At 35.3% G+C, this 24,450-nt stretch overlaps 1 protein-coding gene and 2 long non-coding RNA genes across 3 annotated transcripts; 1 reads left to right on the top strand and 2 right to left on the bottom strand.

The window, feature by feature from the left end:
• The first annotated feature begins 261 nt into the window (after positions 1-261).
• Positions 262-12,660, top strand: LOC110789461 (T-complex protein 1 subunit eta). The gene is given in 14 exon segments (XM_056828235.1): positions 262-612; positions 1,960-2,085; positions 2,198-2,401; positions 7,241-7,410; positions 7,488-7,623; positions 9,965-9,970; positions 9,973-10,080; positions 10,160-10,279; positions 10,358-10,456; positions 10,540-10,629; positions 11,215-11,302; positions 11,413-11,501; positions 11,581-11,655; positions 11,997-12,660. Coding segments are annotated over 14 exon segments (1,674 nt in total). The 5' UTR covers positions 262-336; the 3' UTR covers positions 12,084-12,660.
• A 1,329-nt stretch (positions 12,661-13,989) lies between these two features.
• Positions 13,990-16,510, bottom strand: LOC130460735 (uncharacterized). Its single transcript, XR_008920824.1, has 4 exons — positions 16,370-16,510; positions 15,980-16,091; positions 15,259-15,323; positions 13,990-14,240 (listed from the first exon to the last, which is right to left on the bottom strand). It is a non-coding gene; the product is annotated as an uncharacterized lncRNA (long non-coding RNA).
• A 4,986-nt stretch (positions 16,511-21,496) lies between these two features.
• On the bottom strand, positions 21,497-24,161 carry LOC130460734 (uncharacterized). Its single transcript, XR_008920823.1, has 4 exons — positions 23,882-24,161; positions 23,492-23,603; positions 22,771-22,835; positions 21,497-21,752 (listed from the first exon to the last, which is right to left on the bottom strand). It is a non-coding gene; the product is annotated as an uncharacterized lncRNA (long non-coding RNA).
• Between the last annotated feature and the right edge of the window lie 289 nt (positions 24,162-24,450).

The following is a 24,450-nucleotide window of genomic DNA, read 5'->3' as shown; positions in this document are numbered from 1 at the left end:
TCACTGTAATTTAAGAAAGTACCCTGGTCCACGTTAATTATGGCGTGGACCGGGTCCATGCAAGTGGAATTGACGTAAAGAACAACAAGAAACGAAGGGAGTAGTGTTTGGTAAAATGGGTTTAATAAGGAAAGGTGAGTAAAATTGTGTAAAGAAAATGTATCATACTCGGTAATTAATTTTATTTTGTTTGGTTATTAAAATGGAAAAGTGTGGAAAATAGAGTATGAGGAAGTTTGTGAAAATCTCTTTGTTATTTTTGCCTAAGAAAATGTATCATACTCTCGCACTCTCTGCTAAAACCTAGTCCCCTCATTTTCTCTCTCCTCTACACCAATGGCGGCGATGATGCAGCCACAGATCATACTCCTCAAGGAAGGCACAGACACATCGCAGGGCAAGGCGCAGCTAATCAGCAACATCAATGCTTGCACTGGTATCGCCGATGTTGTTCGCACTACTCTAGGCCCCAGAGGTATGGACAAGCTTATCCATGACGATAAAGGTAACACCACCATTTCTAATGACGGCGCGACTATTATGAAGCTCCTTGATATTATTCATCCTGCTTCTAAGATCCTCGTCGATATCGCTCGCTCCCAAGATTCTGAGGTATTCCATTTAATTTGGGAAGTTTTGCTTGTTTGTTTGGTAGCTTTTTCGCTTTTTTCGACGGTTTTCTTTATGCCCTTGTTTGAAATGTGTCGCATTTTAAGTTGATTTGAGCTAGATTTGGTATTTGGGTTTTAATTCTAGGTCTGTTTGATTGATAGAATTGGATAGAATGCAATATGCAACATTTTACTGGATTTAGTTTGATGAATTATTGTGTACTTTTTTATTAATGTTTGAAGGTTAGTGTTTTGGTGGGATATTTACTTTTTTTTTTTTTTTTTTGCTTTTTCTATATTGCTTCTGCGTATATTTGATTATTTTTTTATAATGTTAGAATGTTAGGCTATTGTTGGCAATTTCTTTGATTTTTTGGGACGGTTTTTGAAATGCCCTTGTTGAAATATGCCACATTTTTACTAATTCAACTTGAACCGAGTTATATTTAGTGGCTGGGTTGTACTCCTAGGTTTCTTAACTCGTAGTACTTGATGGAAAGGACTTTGCAAACAAGATTTAAGTTTGATGAATACGGAGTTTATATTTTGAATGTTAGGGGATGGCTAGAATATTTACTATTTTTGGTTTTTATGTATTTTTTTCTTGGTGAATTGGATTTACATTGTTATAGATATTGCATTTTGTTTCTGTAGTTGCATGAGGGATAGGGTTTGATTTGGAATTTTTTCCCCTTCTGCCGTGGTGTTCTATTCACTTGAGTTGGGTATTGGTTTGAACCATCCAATTGCACAGATGTAACAACTTCAAGTGGAATTTTATTTATCATACACGTCTCTTTATATTACTTGTAGTGCATGTTTGGTATAAATTTAAGAAATGGAATTGAAAAGAAACAAATAAGAAGGGGAAATGATAATGTCAAGTGCTGAAATTATTAGTCCTTTGGTATAACCAAGGAAATAAACCCCTTGTATCAAGGGTAATGATTTTGTTACCATAGGGTTGGGAAAGGTAAGAAGTTAGAATTAGGTCCTAATGGTTACCCTTAGGAAATAGAGTATATTACCTACCTATCATACCAAACAATAGGTAATGAAACAGTTCATTGATTCCATTTCCAACACCTAAAAAACACTATGCCAAACATGCTCATAGTTCACTTCCATGTGTGAGCGAAACTATGTGAAATACTTAGTGCATTTGAAGTATATATTTCCATTGTTTTGGTCATCGCAATATCTTTTATAGAAGAAGTATTTGATACTTGCTGTTACCAAACACTTAGAATGTGTTAGTTGTTTTGATAAATCAACCAAATGATTGGATTGCTCCTTAAGTTTTTGAATTTGGTTGGATGTATTTACATATGTAATGTGTTATATGCAGGTTGGAGATGGTACCACAACAGTTGTACTACTAGCTGGTGAATTTTTGAAGGAGGCAAAGCCATTTATTGAAGATGGAGTCCATCCGCAAAATTTGATTCGAAGTTACCGAAATGCATCCCAATTGGTATTGCTGCGTAGTTTGTCATTATTGTTATTTTTAGTTAGTCTTCTTTGTATTGTTACAGGATAACTCTTATTCTTATCAATGTTGTTCCGGAAATTAAATTTTTGTGCAGGCTATTCAGAAGGTTAAAGACTTGGCTATCAGTATTGAGGGAAAGAGTTTGGAAGAGAAGAAAAGCTTACTAGGTAAGTGCGCAGCGACGACACTCAGCTCGAAGCTTATTGGGGGAGAAAAAGAATTCTTCGCACAGATGGTTGTTGATGCGGTTCTTGCTGTTGGAGTTGATGACAGACTGAGCATGATTGGAATTAAAAAGGTAGCTGTCTCTATTGGTGGAGCTTTAGATTATATTAACACGAGCCATCTGATTTTACGCAACTCTTGACCCGTGCACATCCTATAATATATATCTGCTGAGTTATTCAGGAAAATATTCAATTTCACTGTTCTTACCCCTTTCATTGGTTGTTTTTTTGATGGCCCGTCCTAGAACGCTAGCCGTTATATTTGTGAAAGGATTTAGTCGAATTGGGTCATAGAATTTACATCCAAAAATTGCTGGTACTGACCATTAATTCCTTTACCGAAATTGTATGATGTTCTTATTGCACTAGGCTGCCAGTTTAATCGGTGTCTTTGTTGGAGGATTGTTGGCAAGAAGGGCTAAGGTCTGGCAGACTAGAATTCTACAAGATATCTAGAGGCACTTTATGTGAAGTTGATAGATTTTTCTGGTATGAGGATGAATTTTAGCTACAGGTGGGCTCGTGCCTTGAAACATGCTCTAAATTATTTTATGTCATGTTTTATTCTATTAACGATTCCAAGAGTTTTTAAACTATCAACATGCTTTTCTTTTACATAGTCATGAAATGATAATGAATTTATGGTAAGTCGCACAAGCAATGGTAGTTGGAATGAAGTCATGCAACTAAGTATATTATTAAGTTTGAATGTGTAAACTGAGTTATATGTATTTGAGGTTTAAACTGTTCTAAGCATTTTCGGAGAATTCATCAGCAGGGCATTGGTAAATCAGGTTTAGGATTTTCCATCTTCAGCTATGTTTCGGTTGAGTTGTCTTTAATTCTTTATACACCATCCTATCTATACTAATCTCTTTCCTTTACCAGTAATTAGTCAAGGTTTATGCAAACAAGCTAAATCTTTTTTGGTTATGGAAATTCTTTACCTACGAGTTTGTATGGAAACACGTAGATACAATTAGTTCTAGAAATGGCCATTATGCATGTGATTCTGTCTTAATTCTACTGATGAATCTTAGAGCACAAGGCCATCTTTAGTCAGTTGGCAGTCTTGGCACTACTGTGGAAGCAGGTTCTAACTTTTTGTCACTCTCAGCAGCTGGCTATATTATGGGATTTTTTTTTGGGTGAAGTAAAGTAGTTTACCCATCATCAGTCTGCTTCTTGTGGCAAACTTGGCAATCTTTTATATTATGGTCTATGGAGTTCTTTAAGAGTAAATGACTGTAAATGCTGACTACTTTTCAATCTAGATCTTGCTGATCTGGGGTCTGGTCCCGCTTTAAATAGAAATGGTCCTCTTTGTTTGAGATTGGTAACTGTCTCTTTCAAAAGAGACACAAAGAAATTATAGAGGAAAGAGATATGAATGGTAGTAATTGATCTGGTCTAGGAGTGCCTACTATGCTATCTTGCAGATCCTGCATATTTCTGGGAACACCCTACAGGTTTCTTCTTGCCTTAGCAGCCTTAAGGAAGAAATTTTTAGGGCATAAGTTGTAATCCCCCGTAAATTTATAAATTTTATTAATATATTTTAACGTATATTATTTATATTTAAATATAATTTATGAATTTTAGTAATAAATATATAATTAACGTATATTTATTTTAATTTAAGTACGTTCTATATATTTAACGATTTTTGAAATTCATTATATTTATATATTTAATGCATATTTAATTTTATTTAAATATATTCTAAATATTTTAACGTTTGTGCAATCAAGAATAATTTTAGAATTTTATGTTGAAAAGAATTTGAATTAGGAAAACTCGTTGAATTCGGAAAAACAATCCTATTCGGTTTGACTCAAACACTCAAACACTAAAACCCAAATCCTAATTCTAGGCCCAATTGGGTAAAGCCCAAATCAATAAACCCAAAATAATCCTCCTTCCTCTTTTCTTTTTCACGTGAAACCAACAAACCTCCTTCTTGCTTTAGACTTCACGTGAAAAACAAACTTCCAAACCCTGCTTCAGCACTTCGTGTTCTCCTCCTCACTTCAGCCGCCTGTCGCACCACCGTAGTGACCACCGCCGTCGAGCCATCACCTCCGCCGTCCGGTAACTCCCTCTTCTCTTTCCTTGTATTTCTTCCTTCTCTCTTTGTTTCGCTTCTTGCTCTCCCCTTAACCTCCGTTTCTGTTTTGCGCCAGCGACCACCACCATCAACCAGACACCACCACCAACAGCCGCGCGACCACCGCGTCGCCCTGCTGCTGCCGCACCCTCCACGCACAGCAGCACTCCTCTTTCTTCTCCACGCGTTCGTCTTCCCTTCTTCACGTCGTGCAACGACCTCCCTGCCACCTGAACCGCCGTCGCGCCACCAACCTTCGCGACCATTTGTTCCTGCTGCCGCCGCCCCTTGTCGTCGGCCAACCTCTTCTTCTCCCCTTCTTGTTTTGGTTATTTCTTAAACCCTAAGTTATTTAAATATTTTGATTTAAGGTTATTGATTTTAATTTATGTTTCTTGAATTAAATTATTAATCTTTATAGTTAAATTATAATTTTCAGATTTGATATTGAGATTGTAAATTAATTAAATTCAGCTTTGGTTGATTAATATGTAAGTTAGGCTTTTAAATTAGTTTAGTGATTTAATTCGTGTTTATTGAATATAAATTACAAGTTATTATGATTAAAGTATATTTTCAGAATTTATATTAAGTTTAAGTAACAAATTTAATTTCCAGATTTATTAATTTGGTTAAATAAGTATTTTAAACTATTAAAGCATGAATTTTTAAGGTTTTAATATTCTAAAATCAAAATAGAATGATTATATATTATTAAAGCTATTATTTTTATGATTTTAAGAACGTTGATTATGTTTTGTAGACGTTTGAAATTATTTTATATTGCTGGAAATTTTAAAATGGATGTTTTATTGGAGTTTAGAACGTTTTGGGATCATTAGTTTAATAGTTATTATGCTTGGAGGTTATTTAGTTAAGTTACGATATTTGGGATGGTTCAAAATATGTTTAGGGTGTATTTAGAGTACTTTAGTATTGCTGTAAATGGTTGGATATTGATTGGGGAATTTTATTGGTTGTTTTTAGGCGAAGAATTCTTTGTAGGCGACTTTTGAATTCGTTAAAGTGGCCTATCAGTTTGTTTACACAAGGTACATACATACCTGTGTGCTTGGATGTGTGTTGTATTGAGAATATGATGAATATATTTATGAACTTGTTTATGTTGGAATTTCATGTTCAATGTCGTTGAATTAATGCGCTGAGCATAGAACTTTATTTATAAGAATTGAATCATGTTAGCATGGAATATTGATGCAAGCATGTTGTTTTGAGGAACTTTATAGTATTTAATATTGGTTTAGATCTTTATTGATCGTTGTTCCTCTTTAGATTTTCACTACGTTATAAGGGCCGAGGACCTTGTTTGGTAGTTGAACCTTATACCTAATAAAGGTTTTTAAATATGGATAAAGGAAGGATTAAAATAGTTGGAATTGGCTCTTGGTTGAACGTTGTGATCACTTGTTTAATTCAAAGATAAAAGAAGTTGTGTTTACTTGTTGAATATAATATTTATGTTTGATGAGTCATAACCAAGTATTAAAAGTTAAGTCATGTAAAGTGAAAATGAGTAGCAATAGCTTTAGACTGTGCACGTCTAAAGTGACGGACAATCAGGAGTTGAGGTCATGGGTAGCCTATGACTTTTTCTGGGGCCGGATTGATCCCCGGTTCTATTTTTATTTAAAAGTCCCTCGATATCGCAGGTCATTGGGGTTTACGGAGTCGCGCCCGTACCTCGTCTTCCTTAGTGAAGAAGAAGAAGTTTCTAGTAGCAACTCGGTCCATTGACTATTTCAATTAAAATAATGTTATTGTTGTAAAAGTCTAGTCCAGTGTAGCCTAGCCTAGTAAAGTGTTGTCGTCAAATTAACATGTTTTGTCTGTCCTTACTCGTGTTTTATTAGTACCATGTTAGGTTTGTTCGTTCAATAGTATCATGTTAGGATTATTATTGTTTTAGTATGTAGTACTCAGCTTTGCAGATTACGTGCTTTTGCTTGTGCATGTTGATCATGGCTATGCCTTATTGATCCTGTGATGACCCAATCTTTGGTGAGCAGTCTCTAAGGATCAATAAGCATTGTCCATCTGCAGGTTTGAAGATGTTGCATCATTGGGATCGGGAATACAGAGCTTGTATTTAGTTTTGATTTGCTAAGTTAACTTGGTTTTGTTAATTGGGACTTTAAACTTGTCGTACTATTTATATTTCCTTATTTTCGTTGGATGATTTTGGGATTAAACCTATAATCGATTATTTATAAACCTAGAGTTAGCCTTATGTTTTCCGCTGCAAAATTCTGAATAAGCCGTTACGTTTTCACACGGGCGATAATGCCTTGATAATTCTCTACGTTTTATATTAAAATGTTGTTTTAGAAAAGAGAGAATTGTCGGGGTGTTACATAAGTAGTCGCTCCCCCCCTTAACTCTTCCAGTTTCCACTGACTCGTTAATATAAGGCTAGGAATGAATGCAATCAGTGGTGTGGAAAAGGGGGTGAAAAATAAGGGTTTTCAGGACCATGTTGTAGGAATACAGCAAGATGTCCCCGCGATTGTAGAAGGGGTTTCAATTACAGGATACTCAGAAAGAGGTGAGCAACTTCAGACCTTCAGTTGATGTTTACTCTCCCTATCCTATCCTATCTCTTGAAGAACCCGCGCTAACTTCAGCAATCACTTGTTAGGGTGCTACTTAGGGTTGTATGTTCTTTTTTTTATATATCAAACCCAAATGCTTTTGTAAACATGTATATGCTCAAAAGATTTTCTTTTGATATTTTATGGAATCCTTGATAGTGAGACAGGAATAATATAGTTGGCGTTTCATGTAGGTACCAGGAGGCAACATGCGGGATTCATTTCTTGTCAACGGTGTAGCGTTTAAGAAGACATTTTCTTATGCTGGTTTTGAACAGCAGCCTAAGAAATTTTTGTCACCTAAGATACTACTGTTGAACATTGAGTTGGAACTGAAATCTGAGAAAGAAAATGCAGAGATAAGGTAAACTTAGTTGATGATTTGTTTACTGACATATTGTATGCATTTGGTTGTCTTACGTTAACTCCTCTCTGCTGCAGGCTTTCAGATCCATCCCAATATCAGTCAATTGTTGATGCTGAATGGAATATCATTTATGACAAATTAGACAAATGTGTGCAGACTGGTGCTAAAATTGTTCTTTCACGGTTGGCAATTGGAGACCTGGCAACACAGGTAATGACTTTTGAACCTTCCTGTGATTGACCTTTGTGTGCTTTATGTTTATACTTATATTTTGCTTGTATTGCATTTACCTTGTCTGATGAAGATCACTGAAGTGGTTCAATTGGGTGAGACAGTGGTATGGGAAATTTTGTTTAAATCAACTCTAGAAGAACAGAACTTCGCATTAGAGGGATGCTACTCATGCTAGTTTGTTTTTTTTCATAATTAAGATAGTTCGTTATTCAAAAATATAGATTCTCTTTATTGATATATTCGATATATGTTAAGATGAGCTATGGGTTTATTTACATACTTCATGTGTAGGTTAAATAAGAGGGACTCAAAATTAGTGATGTTCGTAATGGAACTGCTCAACAGTTGTGACTGTGCAGTGTCTTCTTCTTTGATGGTTTTATCTTGATGAGATCAGATCTTCTTTTATTTCTTTTTGTTCTTGTTAAATGGACGATAGGCTATTCTGTAAACATGTGTTGGTTCCTAAAAATTATATAACACAAAATGATAGACGTGCGATATGTCATTTTTTAGGCCATGTTTGCATTCTGAATTCATAAATATTCAATTCGCATGTCTCAGGGAAGGAAGGTTATTGTTGATTGTCAACCTTAATGTTTTTTCCTCTAGTTGAATGTGTCTTATCTAGTCATCCTTTACATTGCTGTGTATTTTGTTCTGTACTTGTTTGAGTGAGTTAGTCAACCTTAATGTTTTTTGCTCTAGTTGAATGTGTCTTGTCTAAGGATTTCTTTGTCGTAAGAAAATATTTTATAAATTTTAGAGTATATTTTGTAGTGTAGCTATCAAATTATCTATTATTTATGGGGTAGATAGAGTCTTAGACAGCCGAGAGAGCTAAATCTAGAAGCTTATGCTGGCGAGGATGTGATTGTTTCTTAGATTGCAACTATACAGTTCCGTAACTTTCGCATTTCTCGCCTTGGGTTGGGTCCTCATAATAAATACCATTTGGGCTGAGCACAAACATTAAGAAAGGAAGTAAATATCAAGAATATGCCCATGTGATAACAAACAAATTAAGTAGAAAATGTTAGGTATTAATGATAAATACTTCCTCCGATTTTCAATAACGCAGCGTTTGGATTTTTTACACTATTCACATATTCTACTTCGACTCTTGTTAGTGATTTATATGTAACATAAAACATAGACATGTGAGATCTTGTTAGCTTAGTCTCAATGTGTATTTTCAAAATATCAACTTTTTATAATTTTTGCTTAAAGAGAATTAAAGATATTAATGATCAAAGTTATGCATTGGCATGCGTAAAGTGAATAACGTTGCGAGTAAAAACGAACAGAGGAAGTATAAAATATGTATAAGAGTAAAATGGGTATTTGGTGTGGGTGAACACACAAAAAGGCATGTGAATGCATACATACCATTAGAGAAAATGATACAAGTAATATGCAACTTTCAAAAAAAGAAAAAAAACGGAGGAAATATTGTTTTTGAATCTCTTACCGAGTTACCTCCATACTTTGTGGCCCCACTTGCTATCACCTCCCCCCAAAAAACATTAGAAAAATATCCACTTATGTGTTTTAACCCACCACAATTTCTCTCCTTTATACTTCTGCCCAACTCAATTTGGAAGTTCAATTGGGGACGAAGGGAGTAGGGTAGATAATATAAAAAATGAAATGAGAAGAAATAAGTTGGGAGGCAACGTATGTTAACACTTAACAGTGACGTGTGAGTCAAAACTTATATGAAGTAGGCACTTAGTTGCCGAGTAGAGGCAGGCCTAAGAATATTTGATGATGTGGTTGTGGCAAGACTTGTCCCGCTAAGAGTTAATGGAAGATATGGCTTTTTGAGTGGGTTGTAGTGTTGTGCTAGGTTTTATGTGGTGGATCATAAGGTGTCTTCCTTTTAAGATAGGTTTGTGGGCAATATGATTTTCCCCCTATCTTACCTTTCCTCAACTCATTTGTCTATGTTGTGATTGCTACTGCACTGATATCTTGTATACCTTAAAATTTAGGAATTTAATGCTTTAGTTTTGTAAGTTTCCGTATTATAATTTGCTATTGCTGTCTGTGTTATCTTTTCACTTCTAACCATTATTTACTAATCTACTTATTTCATCAATTGCTTATTATAGTTCGATACTTCAATATTTTAATCACTTTCAAATTTGTTTATCCTTTTAAAACATACATTTTTTATTTTGTAAAATGTTCGTAATAATTGTATGCGGGTGATGGTTTATGGTCAATTGTTCCTTTTGGTAATCTTGTAGTCTTATGATTTACAGATTAATTCTGATATTAGTTCACAGCCATGATGAATTCTCCTTATCTGCAGTATTTTGTGATAGAGATATTTTCTGTGCTGGCCGTGTTGCTGAAGAAGATCTACAGCGTGTTGCTGCTGCAACTGGTGGGACTGTCCAAACATCAGTCAACAACATAATTGATGAGGTATGGTTAGTTTGATTGCTGCTGATATGAGATGGGATTTAATATTTTTTTTTATTCTGAGTAATCTTGGATTTGGAAGGTTCTTGGAACATGTGAGATATTTGAGGAGAAGCAAGTTGGAAATGAGAGGTTCAATATTTTCAGTGGATGTCCTTCTGGTCATACAGCCACCATTGTTCTTCGTGGTGGAGCTGATCAGGTGAGTGGACTTCCTAGTATGTTAACTATGCTTTGTTATTTATATTTTTCTTGATATGCATTTTTTGTATCATTTCAGTTCATTGAAGAAGCAGAGCGCAGCCTGCACGACGCTATTATGATAGTTAGAAGAGCTGTTAAGAACTCTACCGTTGTTGCTGGTGGTGGGGCCATAGATGTATGTGATATAATAACAAAATTAACTCTGCCGTGGTCACTTTATAATGGTATTTTCTGTGCTGATGTGGTTATGTTTTTCAGATGGAAATAAGCCGACACCTAAGACAGCATGCCAGAACAATAGCTGGAAAATCTCAGCTGTTTATAAACTCTTATGCCAAAGCTTTGGAGGTTGGTCCTGATTTATGCCTTTGTTATCATTGCTTTCAAATTCTCTTTCCAAGAAATATGTTCTTTCCATGGAGGCCATGACCTGGTGTGGAGATGTTACAGCCCCATTTGTGCCTTGGTCTTCAGCCTTCCGTTATAGTTCTGTTATTGCTTGACATCAAGTTCTGCAACGTGCAATTAATTTAAGCCTTTATCTATGTAGTACTTTTTCCGTTGCACTGAAATTGACACTTGTAAACGACACAATATATTGGGCAAGAGGAGAGAGGCAACAAGTGGGTTGCTAACCCATGTAATCATACAATAAGTAAAAAGCATATCTTAATGAATATATAGAGAAGGGGGGAGAGAAAGGGTGGGCCAGGTATTAAAAAAGTGAATGAGAAAGTTGCCAGAAAGCTAAGTGTTGCAATTTTTTTGAAACACCCCAAAATAGCAAGTTTGCAACGGAGAGAGTAAAAGATATGAAGTTGCGATTTTTTACCATCTAACGCTGTAGCTGACTATCCTTCGTTTTTTCAATTGGTTGCACATTTCTTTGATAATACTTCTCCGCTTGCTTAAAAATACTCCGTCGTATATCAGGTAATCCCAAGACAGCTTTGTGACAATGCTGGATTTGATGCGACGGATGTGCTGAACAAATTGAGACAGAAGCATGCGCTTCCCTCTGGTACTGTTGCTTCTATTCATGTGTCCAATGATTTGACCCGACCCTGTTATATGTTAAAGATTAGGGGCTGGAAAAGACGTTTAATGGTAGCTTAACATTTTTATTTGTAGGTGAGGGTGCTAATTATGGGGTGGACATCAACACTGGAGGAATAACTGATTCCTTTGCCAATTTTGTTTGGGAGCCAGCAGTTGTCAAAGTATGTATTATTTCTGTTTGTGCTAGATTGTTGTAGCATATGGCATTTATTTCACCGGGCAACTATTATATTGTTCCAGATAAATGCAATAAATGCAGCTTCAGAAGCAGCCTGTCTTGTCTTGAGCGTTGATGAAACAGTGAAGAATCCCAAGGTAAAAAAAATACGAAGTATATGATATTGTTGATTGTCTACTGGTTAGCTGTTTGATATTTTGAATGATTATTGATTACTCGTTGAGTTAAAAAAAGTAGTGTTGTATTGTCATAACTTGTTCAATAAAAAAAAAGTATTCCACTTGAGTTTATCCTGTACTGCCAAGAAGAAACTAGAGTGATTTTTTGTCATAAAGTTAGGTACAAATGATTGTATAAAATAATGGGTGGAGATTAAATTTCACATTAAAATGGGCTGTCTGTTAATAGAGGGAAATGTGCAACTCCAGTAAGCAGAGAACTTGGAGAGATATTTAAATGAACTTGTGGTGTACTGCAGTCAGAGAGTGCTCAAGGAGATGCTGCTGCTATGGGAGGTAGAGGACGAGGAGCAGGTGGCCGCGGGCGGGGAATGAGAAGGCGATGAACGCAATCCCCTGAATTATTAGCTGAAGTTTTGACCTGTTTGTGCTATGTCGAGGAAAAGGCAATGTTTCAAGCGTAATCCTGCTGAATGGAAGACCAATCGCATGTAGGCTCAACAAATTGGTGCTCTAGACAAAACTGTTTTAATCAAGCTGTGTATTGTGCTTCCCAATTACATTTTGAGGTATGGGAGGTAGAGGACGAGGAGCAGGTGGCCGCGGGCGGGGAATGAGAAGGCGATGAACGCAATCCCCTGAATTATTAGCTGAAGTTTTGACCTGTTTGTGCTATGTCGAGGAAAAGGCAATGTTTCAAGCGTAATCCTGCTGAATGGAAGACCAATCGCATGTAGGCTCAACAAATTGGTGCTCTAGACAAAACTGTTTTAATCAAGCTGTGTATTGTGCTTCCCAATCACATTTTGATTATAATGTTGAAAGCGGTTGTGCTGTGTTGGGGAAGCTGTTTGTCAAGTGTTGGAGGGTTTTGTCGCGTAGTTGTTTTGAAAATTTTGGTTTGTGTAGGGATTAGTTGATATTTTATCCATTATTAACACTCTTTAAGTTCTTTTGGGCCTATGTTTTATGTACTTTAACTATTGCAACATAATAGTAATTACTAATTAGTAATCAAGAATCCAGAATCCAGAAAACACACATTATTCAGTTTCTACTGCTTAAATGAGAAAAAATGATGCTCCGTATACAATTTTTGCTGATGTAACCAATATCAAGGAGTAATTAGTGTATACTCGTATGTGTGCATTTCACAAAATTTCTTGTAGAATCGAGGATTTCATTCTGTACATGCCAGATGGTGAACTATCAACTGCATCTAATCTCCAAAAATTACCAGTTAGTATTTCTGTTTTTGAAATGGAATATTACAGAATCTCCATGAACAACACGGTATTTACATAAGATCTCTTTTTTTTTTTTTTCTTCTCTTAAACGAGTTCCTAGAAGGGCTTGGTTGACCCATTTGTTTTGAGAAAGAAGAAATATATCGATCGATTTCAAATCTTTCTTTTTCAATTTATCATTTTGCAAGAATTCAGTCGGTTAATTTTTAGCGTCATATCGACTCATGTGATATTTGATTATACAACCTACTTCCTTTTGTTCTCTAAATGGTTGTTTGGTTGACATACGAGAATTTTATTTCCTAGAAAGTAGATGTATGTTCCATTGTTGGGTTGACAATAGCGAATCTCTTAATCCTACTCAACGAGGCGGAGGAATTAGCTTACCTCTCTAGCTCTCCCCCTACAATCTGAGTGAAAAGTCTGATGAGCATTAGAAATTCTTGTATGTCCAACTTTTTTTTTTTGATGGGTTGTATGTTCTAGTAACAAACTTGATATTCATAAATAAAAAAATTAGATATTTATGGGCATTAAAATTTTATAGAAAATTATACCATTTTTTTACATGCAACGAAACAAGCACTAATACATTGAATACTTAGTAGCAGTCAGACTCATGTCATTTATAGCACTAGGGCAATATTTGAGGACCTACCACAATGAAAAAATGAGTCAAACAAAAAGGGATAGAGTTAATTTCCTTTTTTTTTTAAATAACGGGAGGAGTGAGTAATGTTATGTTGAATTATTACAATAAATTGCTAAATTTACTAATTTACATTTTTATTCTTTTACTTTTCTGGGTAAGGAATAGAAAATTTTGTGAATTACTACCTAGGTTTTTTAAAGTACAATTACTCACATAGTTTTTTAGCTATTGTTGTCAATTGCTACTTTTCCCTCTCTTCGGCCAATTAGTCACTAATGACATCGTAACTATTTGTTAATCATGTAACACCCCGACAATTCTCTCTTTTCTAAAATAACCTTTTAATATAAAACATAGAGAATTATCAAGGCATTATCGCCCGTGTGAAAACGTTACGGCTTATTCAGAATTTTGCAGCGGAAAACATAAAACTAACTTTTAGGTTCATAAATAATCTATTACATATTAGGTCCAAACCAATTAACTGAATTAAGGAAATACGAATAGTACGACAAATTTCAAATCCAAGTTAACAAATTAAATCACTTAATTAAACGAATAGAACTACAAGCTCTCTAATCCCGATCCCAATGATGCATCATCTTCAAACCTGTAGATGGGCAACGCTTATTGGTCCTTAGAGACTGCTCACCAAAGATGGGTCATCACAGGATCAATAAGGCATAGCCATGATCAACACACACAAACAAAGCACGTAATCAGCAAAGCTGAGTACTACATACTAAAACAACAACAATCCTAGCATGATACTATCAAACCAACAACCCTAACATGATACTAATAAATATAAGGAAAGACAGACAAAACATAATAAATTGACGATTATACTTGACTAGACTAAGCTAGGCTTAATAACCATAATATTATTTTAGTTGAAATAGACAATGGACCGAGTTGACCATCCAGAAGTCTTCACTAAGGAAGACGAGGTACGGGCGCGACTCCGTAACCTCAGTGACCTGCGATATCGAGGAACGTTTAAATAAAAATAGGACACGGTGATCAATCCGGTCCCAGAAAAGGCCATGGGCTACCACCATGAACCCCAACTCCTGTTTGTCCGTCACTTCAGACGTGCAAAGTCTAAAGCTATTGCTATTCAGTTTCACTTTACATGACTTACAAATTGAGATTCCGTTATGACTCAACCATTACATAAGACAGACAATTCACATTTGTTCACAACTGTTTTTATCTTGGAATTAAGTAAGTGATCATAAAAGCATCAATCAAGACTCATTCCAACTTAACCAACCTTTCCTTTAACCATGAGCAACCCTGTATATGGGCATAAAGTTTCAACTTACTAAACAAGGTCCTCCGCCCTTATAAAGTAGTGAAAAGATAGAAAGGGAACAACAACCAATTGATCCAACCCAATCATATAGAATAATCTAGTGTTCCCAACCAACATGTTTGTATCAAACATCCATACTAACATGTTACAGTTCTTATAGTGCAAAATAAGTTCAATAAGTTTGTCCAACAGTATTAAACATGCACATTCAATATAACCCAGTTCGTCCATAATATCAACATCACCAAGTTCAACAACAATATCAACATAACCAAGTTCAACAACAAGATTCAACATGGTTTCAACAATTAGCACACGTTCCAAGCACACAGGTATGTACGTACCTTGTGTAAACAAACTGATAGGCCACTTTAACACTTTCAAAAGTCGCCCACAAAGAATTCTCCGCCTAAAACAATCAAGAAACGTACCTAAATCAATTCCTAATCATTGGAAACCATAACAAAGCATTCTAAATGCATCCTAAACATATTTAGAACATTTCCCAATATCAAAACTTAAACCTTTGATTTCCTATCATCATAATTATTAAATTAGTGATTGAAATTCGTTGAAAACTCTTTGCAAACATCGTACTTTAAATTTTCAGAAACATAACTAATTTCAACTATTCCAAAACATAATTAACATTCTTAAGATCATAAAAATAATAGCTTTAATAATGTATAATCATTCTATTATGATTTTAGAACATTAAAACCTTAAAAATCCATGCTTTAATAATTAAATTCCTTATTTCAATTCAACTATGTAATCTGAAAATTAAATTATCAATTAAGCATAATGTAAAATCTGAAAATCTAACTTAATCATAAAAACTTATAATTTATATTCACGAAACATGAATTAAGTTAATAAAACTTCATTAAAACCCTAATTTAAACGTAATTAACAAATCTGAAAATAATTAAATTAATTTCGACAACATATAATCTAAAAATTAGTAATTAAATCATAAAAACCATAAATTTATTCAATCAAAACATAAATTAAATTGATAAAATATAATTAAAACATTTAATTACTTAGGGTTTAAGAAATAACCAAAAGAGAGAAGGAAAGAAGGCTGGCCGGAGGTGGTTCAGCGGCGCGGCGGCGCGGCGGCAATGGGGCGGTGGTGCGCGCGGCAATGGGGCGGTGGTGCGCGCGGTGGTGGCTGCCGCAACAACATAACACGAGTGAGGAGGATGAATAAACAACAAGGGAAAGGGGAACGAAAGGGAACAAAAGAAAACGAAAGGGAAGAGGAAGAGGTATCGACGGAGGACGGCTGGTGGCAGAGCCGCACACGGTGGTGCGTGGTTGGGCGTAGTGACGAATGCTGGTGGTCCTCGGTGGTGGTTGTGCGAAAAATGAAAGCCACAATTAAGGGGAGAGGAGGAGTGATAAACGGAAAGGGAGATCGAAGAAGAAACAGAGGGGAGAGGAAGTTACCGACGGCGGCGTGCAGGTGGAAGGGTGGTCGCGGCGGCGGCTGTTGATGGTGGTTGACGCAGGCGGAGAGGGGGCTGCAAGGAGGAGAGGGAGGAGGTTGGTTTCACGTGAAGGAGGAGGAATTAGGAGGGTTTGGGATTTGAGTTTTACGTGAAGTAAAAACAAGGAGAGGGTTATGGGTTTACTTGGTAGTTTATTTAACTTGGGCTTTACTACTTGGGCTAGGATTAAGATTTAGTTTGTTGAATCCAAAATGGTTAGGATTGCTTCCTAATTTCAATCGAACGGAATTTCATAATTCGAATTCGTTTTAACTTAAAATTCTAAAATCATTTTCAATTTCGTAAATCGTTGAAAATATTAAAATGTAATAAATAAATATACGTTAATTATATTATTTATTTCCAAAATTCGTAAATTCTTATTTAAATATATTAAATATACGTTAAAATATATAAATGAAATGTATAAAATTACGGGGGATTACAATCTACCCCTCTTAAAAGAAGTTTCGTCCCGAAACTTGACACGAAAATTCACATATCTTTCCAAACTTTTCAACTTATTCTTATTGTAGAAGTACTTTGTGCCACTCTTGTGCACTCTTTTGCCAACTTAAAGTTGCTTGTGTTATTCATGAACACCTTTTTCTTATGCGGAGAATCTATTTACTTTGCATCAACATGTATAAGTTGCTAAAAATGAGCGTAAAATGCATAAAATTGCTATAAAAATAGGTAAAAAGCGCGAATTTCTATCGCATTCTACCCCTCTTAAAGAAAACGAGTTACGCCCCCGTAACTCATTTCAGGGAATTCTATCCCCAATACAATATTTCCCCTAAAATCATTCCAGCAAGTAGGACTCCTACAATTCTTTCCATACAACGCCTTAAAAGGTGTAATCTTAATTCTCGCATGGTAACTATTGTTGCGCGAAAATTCAATCAAATCTAGATGGTTTAGCAACTGCCCTTTAAAGTCAATAGCACAGGCTCTCAACATATCTTCCATGGTTTGGTTAGTCCTCTCAGGCTGACCATCGGTTGCAGGGTGGAAAGCAATACTCATTTTCAATGTCGTCCCCAAGATTCAACTGGACCTTACTGCCAAAATTTCAAACTTTTGTGCTCGGCAAGGATCTTACATGTTTCCCTATAAAGGTAATGTCTCCAAATATTCACAGATAACACAATAGCAGTTAGCTTTAGGTCATGGGTAGGGTAATTAGCCTTATAAGGTTTCAATTGATGCGACAACAGGTGCGAAGGTTACACGCTCCTTTAAAACCTAGAAAGCTTTTTCACATTTCTCACTTCACTTGAATTTCAATTCTTTTTTCAACAAGTTGGTCATTGGTTTTGCTTTCTTCGAAAAGTCTTTCACAACTTCCTATAATAGTCGTCTAGGCTTAGAGAACTTCAAATATCGGACACGTTCTTTGGAGTAGGTCACTCAGTCACAACTTGAATCTTAGTAGGATCTACAGAAACGCTTTCTGCTCACTTTTTTTTTTTTTTTTTTTTTACCGAACCTCATCACGTCTTTCATGGATGTATAACTCTTGGGATTAACTCTTAGCTCTTTCACCAATTCGTATATTTCCCATCTTTTCAAGACAACAAATGATTTCTAACGATCCTGGACCACTCGAATCTTCTCTTAATTTTATTCCCTTAAGTAACGTAGTTTTTAATCAATTTAGTCTTCACTTTTCCGTCGGTGTCACTTATACACACGTGACTTCAAGATTTGTATACTTCATTCACATAACACTAGATTCTTTCTAAGAGTCTCCAAAACAATCCTCAAGTGTTTGTCATGCTCTTTCTCATTCCTTGGATAAATCAGGATATCATCAATATAATAACGAACTTAATTCGGAATTCGTGGAAAATCTTATTCATCAAATCCATAATTATGGCAGGTGCATTGCTTAACCCAAAAGACATTATTCTAAACCCATAATGACAATAACGAGTCCTAATGAGGTCTTAGGCCCTTATCAGCTATCCTTAATTGGTGATACTTCAAACACAACTCAGTCTTCGAGAACACACTCGCCTAATTCAATTGATCCAATATGTCATCTATCCTAGGCAAAGGGTACTTGTTCTTGATGGTGTTTAGCTGCCTAAAATCGATGCATAATTCCATACTCTTATCTTTCTCCTTAACAAACAACACAGGATCTCCCCACGGTGATGCACTAGGCCTAATATGCCCCTTAACAAAACAACTCTTGCAATTGTGTCTTAATTTGCTCATTTTGAGAGGTGTCATTCTATATGGTGCTTTAGTTATAGGTGTCGTTCCAGGAACTAAGTTTATAGTGAACTCAAAGGCTCCAACAGGTAACATACTTGCAATTTCACTCGGAAACACATCAATGAATCCACTCACAATGGCAACATCCTTGATTTCCACTCCAACTTCTTTACCCACTTCTAACACACTGCAGAAAAATAGTTCACACTCCTTATTCATCAAGTCCTCACTTGCATTACAGAAAAAACTAAAGGTTTTTGGACTTCTCAAAACATCTATACGAGGTCAATCTTCCAATATGGTTCCTTAAATTTACTTTCTGAATTTCACAGTACGTCTATCTTAGCCTTGTACAAATTTAGCCAATCCCATCACGAGGTTTATCAATTATTGTGCCTTTTGCTTTCTCATTAAAGGAGTTTCCTTAAGGCAGTAACAACGAAGCCCAATTGAATCTCTCAACAGCGCTAAGTCTAACCCCATTTTCTCTCCACCACAAATCAGCCTCATCTTCCAAGTACAGTACAACTTGACCCACTCTCCTGTTCTCAAGACAGTTCACATCCCCAAACAGTTTCTCAAACTCTCTAACCCAGTTCTCTAAAAAGGTAGGATCAGCTTGCTTCTTAAAGTATGGTGGCTTAACTTTGGTTAGTCTCTCAAACATGTCCCCAGTAGAATCAGGACGCTCAGTTCTCTCTTCAGCCAGTCTTCCCGCCAAAAGGCGAATAGTAGCAACTAACTCACTATTGCTTGACATTCTAGTGTGCGACCTAAAATAACTCATATGTCCCCTCTACGAAAGAAATTTAGATTTGATCATAGAAATCGCATCAACAAACACTTATTCAAGAATGTACACCAATAATAGAGCAATCATCGTCACTCATTCAAGAAAATATCCCCATCAAGGACATACAATTTGAAAACCAATGAATGGAAGTTCAATCACAACAAATAAGTAATAATATTCCCATTCGGGTGCCCAAAATAAACTCATGATCATTTGGATTATCAATAATCTAACTCTATTCCTCAAAAGAATGTTAATAACAATTTCTAAACCATAATAACGCACTTGTCCTCAAATTAACATAAAAGTTCTATGACACAAACATAAACTATTGTTGGCGAATAATGGAATTCTCAAACTGGAAATGAATACTTTAACTTCTATTGCTAACTCTATAAAGGTTTATTACATCCTTGAAAATAATAAAGAACATTTCAAACTTCAATAAACTTTAACTTTAAACTGTTGTAGCTTCGCTACTTATTCTTTAAAACATAAAAGAGCTAATTAACTATTTATGACTTCAAAATATTTGTGGCCTCTTGCCTATCCATTGCTCCTGAAACTTGCGGAGTGAAATTTAGATCTCAAAATCATCAAACTCTTCTCCAGGGTCTTCATCTTCTTCCATATCTTTATCTTGATTAGGCTCACTTGCCACCTCCTGTTCACTTTCGAGCTATGCATCTGAATCACTAGAAATTCAATGGTTGGCTCATGGGCCACTAGGTTAGGATTCTCTGCCTCAACACCTACATTCTCATTCTCCACAGCTACATCATTTTCTTCTAGGTCATTATTTACACTTATTCCCATAGGTTCTTCTGTAACGGCATCTCCAACATGACTCCCTACGATTTTACCGTCTCTAAACCCACTTTCTGCCGCCTCAATAATGGTGGTCAGAATTTCTGAATCATATTTCCATCTACCATCCCAAGTCCCATACTTAGTCAAGTTTGGAGTTCCATTATCAGAATGCATGTCTTTAAACTTTTCCTTGAGTTCTAGGTATGGAAATTTGTTAGGTAAGCAATTAATGATAGTGGCTGCTATGATATCCTTTCTCATTAAGATAGGTTGCCCATGAACTTTAGCATAATATTCACATCCAAACACAATTTTCTTCACGTAAATATCAGGGGTTTCTATATCAAGTTTCTCGAAGGATCCTATGTTGGTATACTTGGAAAGAAACATTTTATTCCTGAAATAGACAATTCAAGGTCTCACTAACGATTTTCCAGCCAAAACATAAACAAGGTTCAATGATCAATAAGTTTGGTGGAATCAAACAATTCTTTATGCACATGTAAATGTAACACTTAAACAATTAGCACACGCACGTACATGACAATCAATTTCTAATGCTAGCGTTGACTAGCTACTAATGCACATATAATTCTATCTTATATGCCCTTCTTATACTACCCATCTCTCATAAACTAAATCATTGAAATAATTTAAATGACGAAGTAAAAGAACGATAATATAAGAAAATTATAACATAGAATAATAACATAAATAAAAATATAAAATAAATAAAGTAAAATGAATTAAGGAAATGCGTAGCGAATAAATTCGAAAATAAAGTTATTAATTCGAAAAAGATTTTATATTTCCTAACTAACGAATTCTAACTTTTAAACCAACTAAAAAAAAATTGAACTCCTTTTTAAAAAAAAAAAAATTGTATTCATATTATTTTTATTTATTTGTTTGAATAATAAATAATAAGAAAAATAAAAATGTCGAAAGTATCACTTTAACTTGGAAAAATAATTTGATTTCGAACGTAAATAAGGAATATCGTATACTTTCAAACAAGATAAAAGGAAATCGGCCCCCCAAAAAAAAAAGTACCAATTTTTGAACACTATAATCCGTAGAAACTCGATTTTTAAGAAATTTATTTTGAATAACTAGATGGTTAGGCGCCTAGAAATTTATTAAAATAAAACCTTAGCTCTGATACCACTTTGTAACACCCCGACAATTCTCTCTTTTCTAAAATAACCTTTTAATATAAAACATAGAGAATTATCAAGGCATTATCGCCCGTGTGAAAACGTTACGGCTTATTCAGAATTTTGCAGCGGAAAACATAAAACTAACTTTTAGGTTCATAAATAATCTATTACATATTAGGTCCAAACCAATTAACTGAATTAAGGAAATACGAATAGTACGACAAATTTCAAATCCAAGTTAACAAATTAAATCACTTAATTAAACGAATAGAACTACAAGCTCTCTAATCCCGATCCCAATGATGCATCATCTTCAAACCTGTAGATGGGCAACGCTTATTGGTCCTTAGAGACTGCTCACCAAAGATGGGTCATCACAGGATCAATAAGGCATAGCCATGATCAACACACACAAACAAAGCACGTAATCAGCAAAGCTGAGTACTACATACTAAAACAACAACAATCCTAGCATGATACTATCAAACCAACAACCCTAACATGATACTAATAAATATAAGGAAAGACAGACAAAACATAATAAATTGACGATTATACTTGACTAGACTAAGCTAGGCTTAATAACCATAATATTATTTTAGTTGAAATAGACAATGGACCGAGTTGACCATCCAGAAGTCTTCACTAAGGAAGACGAGGTACGGGCGCGACTCCGTAACCTCAGTGACCTGCGATATCGAGGAACGTTTAAATAAAAATAGGACACGGTGATCAATCCGGTCCCAGAAAAGGCCATGGGCTACCACCATGAACCCCAACTCCTGTTTGTCCGTCACTTCAGACGTGCAAAGTCTAAAGCTATTGCTATTCAGTTTCACTTTACATGACTTACAAATTGAGATTCCGTTATGACTCAACCATTACATAAGACAGACAATTCACATTTGTTCACAACTGTTTTTATCTTGGAATTAAGTAAGTGATCATAAAAGCATCAATCAAGACTCATTCCAACTTAACCAACCTTTCCTTTAACCATGAGCAACCCTGTATATGGGCATAAAGTTTCAACTTACTAAACAAGGTCCTCCGCCCTTATAAAGTAGTGAAAAGATAGAAAGGGAACAACAACCAATTGATCCAACCCAATCATATAGAATAATCTAGTGTTCCCAACCAACATGTTTGTATCAAACATCCATACTAACATGTTACAGTTCTTATAGTGCAAAATAAGTTCAATAAGTTTGTCCAACAGTATTAAACATGCACATTCAATATAACCCAGTTCGTCCATAATATCAACATCACCAAGTTCAACAACAATATCAACATAACCAAGTTCAACAACAAGATTCAACATGGTTTCAACAATTAGCACACGTTCCAAGCACACAGGTATGTACGTACCTTGTGTAAACAAACTGATAGGCCACTTTAACACTTTCAAAAGTCGCCCACAAAGAATTCTCCGCCTAAAACAATCAAGAAACGTACCTAAATCAATTCCTAATCATTGGAAACCATAACAAAGCATTCTAAATGCATCCTAAACATATTTAGAACATTTCCCAATATCAAAACTTAAACCTTTGATTTCCTATCATCATAATTATTAAATTAGTGATTGAAATTCGTTGAAAACTCTTTGCAAACATCGTACTTTAAATTTTCAGAAACATAACTAATTTCAACTATTCCAAAACATAATTAACATTCTTAAGATCATAAAAATAATAGCTTTAATAATGTATAATCATTCTATTATGATTTTAGAACATTAAAACCTTAAAAATCCATGCTTTAATAATTAAATTCCTTATTTCAATTCAACTATGTAATCTGAAAATTAAATTATCAATTAAGCATAATGTAAAATCTGAAAATCTAACTTAATCATAAAAACTTATAATTTATATTCACGAAACATGAATTAAGTTAATAAAACTTCATTAAAACCCTAATTTAAACGTAATTAACAAATCTGAAAATAATTAAATTAATTTCGACAACATATAATCTAAAAATTAGTAATTAAATCATAAAAACCATAAATTTATTCAATCAAAACATAAATTAAATTGATAAAATATAATTAAAACATTTAATTACTTAGGGTTTAAGAAATAACCAAAAGAGAGAAGGAAAGAAGGCTGGCCGGAGGTGGTTCAGCGGCGCGGCGGCGCGGCGGCAATGGGGCGGTGGTGCGCGCGGCAATGGGGCGGTGGTGCGCGCGGTGGTGGCTGCCGCAACAACATAACACGAGTGAGGAGGATGAATAAACAACAAGGGAAAGGGGAACGAAAGGGAACAAAAGAAAACGAAAGGGAAGAGGAAGAGGTATCGACGGAGGACGGCTGGTGGCAGAGCCGCACACGGTGGTGCGTGGTTGGGCGTAGTGACGAATGCTGGTGGTCCTCGGTGGTGGTTGTGCGAAAAATGAAAGCCACAATTAAGGGGAGAGGAGGAGTGATAAACGGAAAGGGAGATCGAAGAAGAAACAGAGGGGAGAGGAAGTTACCGACGGCGGCGTGCAGGTGGAAGGGTGGTCGCGGCGGCGGCTGTTGATGGTGGTTGACGCAGGCGGAGAGGGGGCTGCAAGGAGGAGAGGGAGGAGGTTGGTTTCACGTGAAGGAGGAGGAATAAGGAGGGTTTGGGATTTGAGTTTTACGTGAAGTAAAAACAAGGAGAGGGTTATGGGTTTACTTGGTAGTTTATTTAACTTGGGCTTTACTACTTGGGCTAGGATTAAGATTTAGTTTGTTGAATCCAAAATGGTTAGGATTGCTTCCTAATTTCAATCGAACGGAATTTCATAATTCGAATTCGTTTTAACTTAAAATTCTAAAATCATTTTCAATTTCGTAAATCGTTGAAAATATTAAAATGTAATAAATAAATATACGTTAATTATATTATTTATTTCCAAAATTCGTAAATTCTTATTTAAATATATTAAATATACGTTAAAATATATAAATGAAATGTATAAAATTACGGGGGATTACAAATCATAACTAGCTTTTGAGCCCGTTCTATTATAATGGTTGTTCAGTTGTCTTTTAAAGTTTTAATTAGTGAGGACTTGTG

This window comes from Spinacia oleracea, chromosome 5, assembly GCF_020520425.1.
Source record: "Spinacia oleracea cultivar Varoflay chromosome 5, BTI_SOV_V1, whole genome shotgun sequence".
Classification (NCBI taxonomy): domain Eukaryota; kingdom Viridiplantae; phylum Streptophyta; class Magnoliopsida; order Caryophyllales; family Amaranthaceae; genus Spinacia; species Spinacia oleracea.
This window is presented reverse-complemented; position numbering and strand designations above follow the sequence as displayed.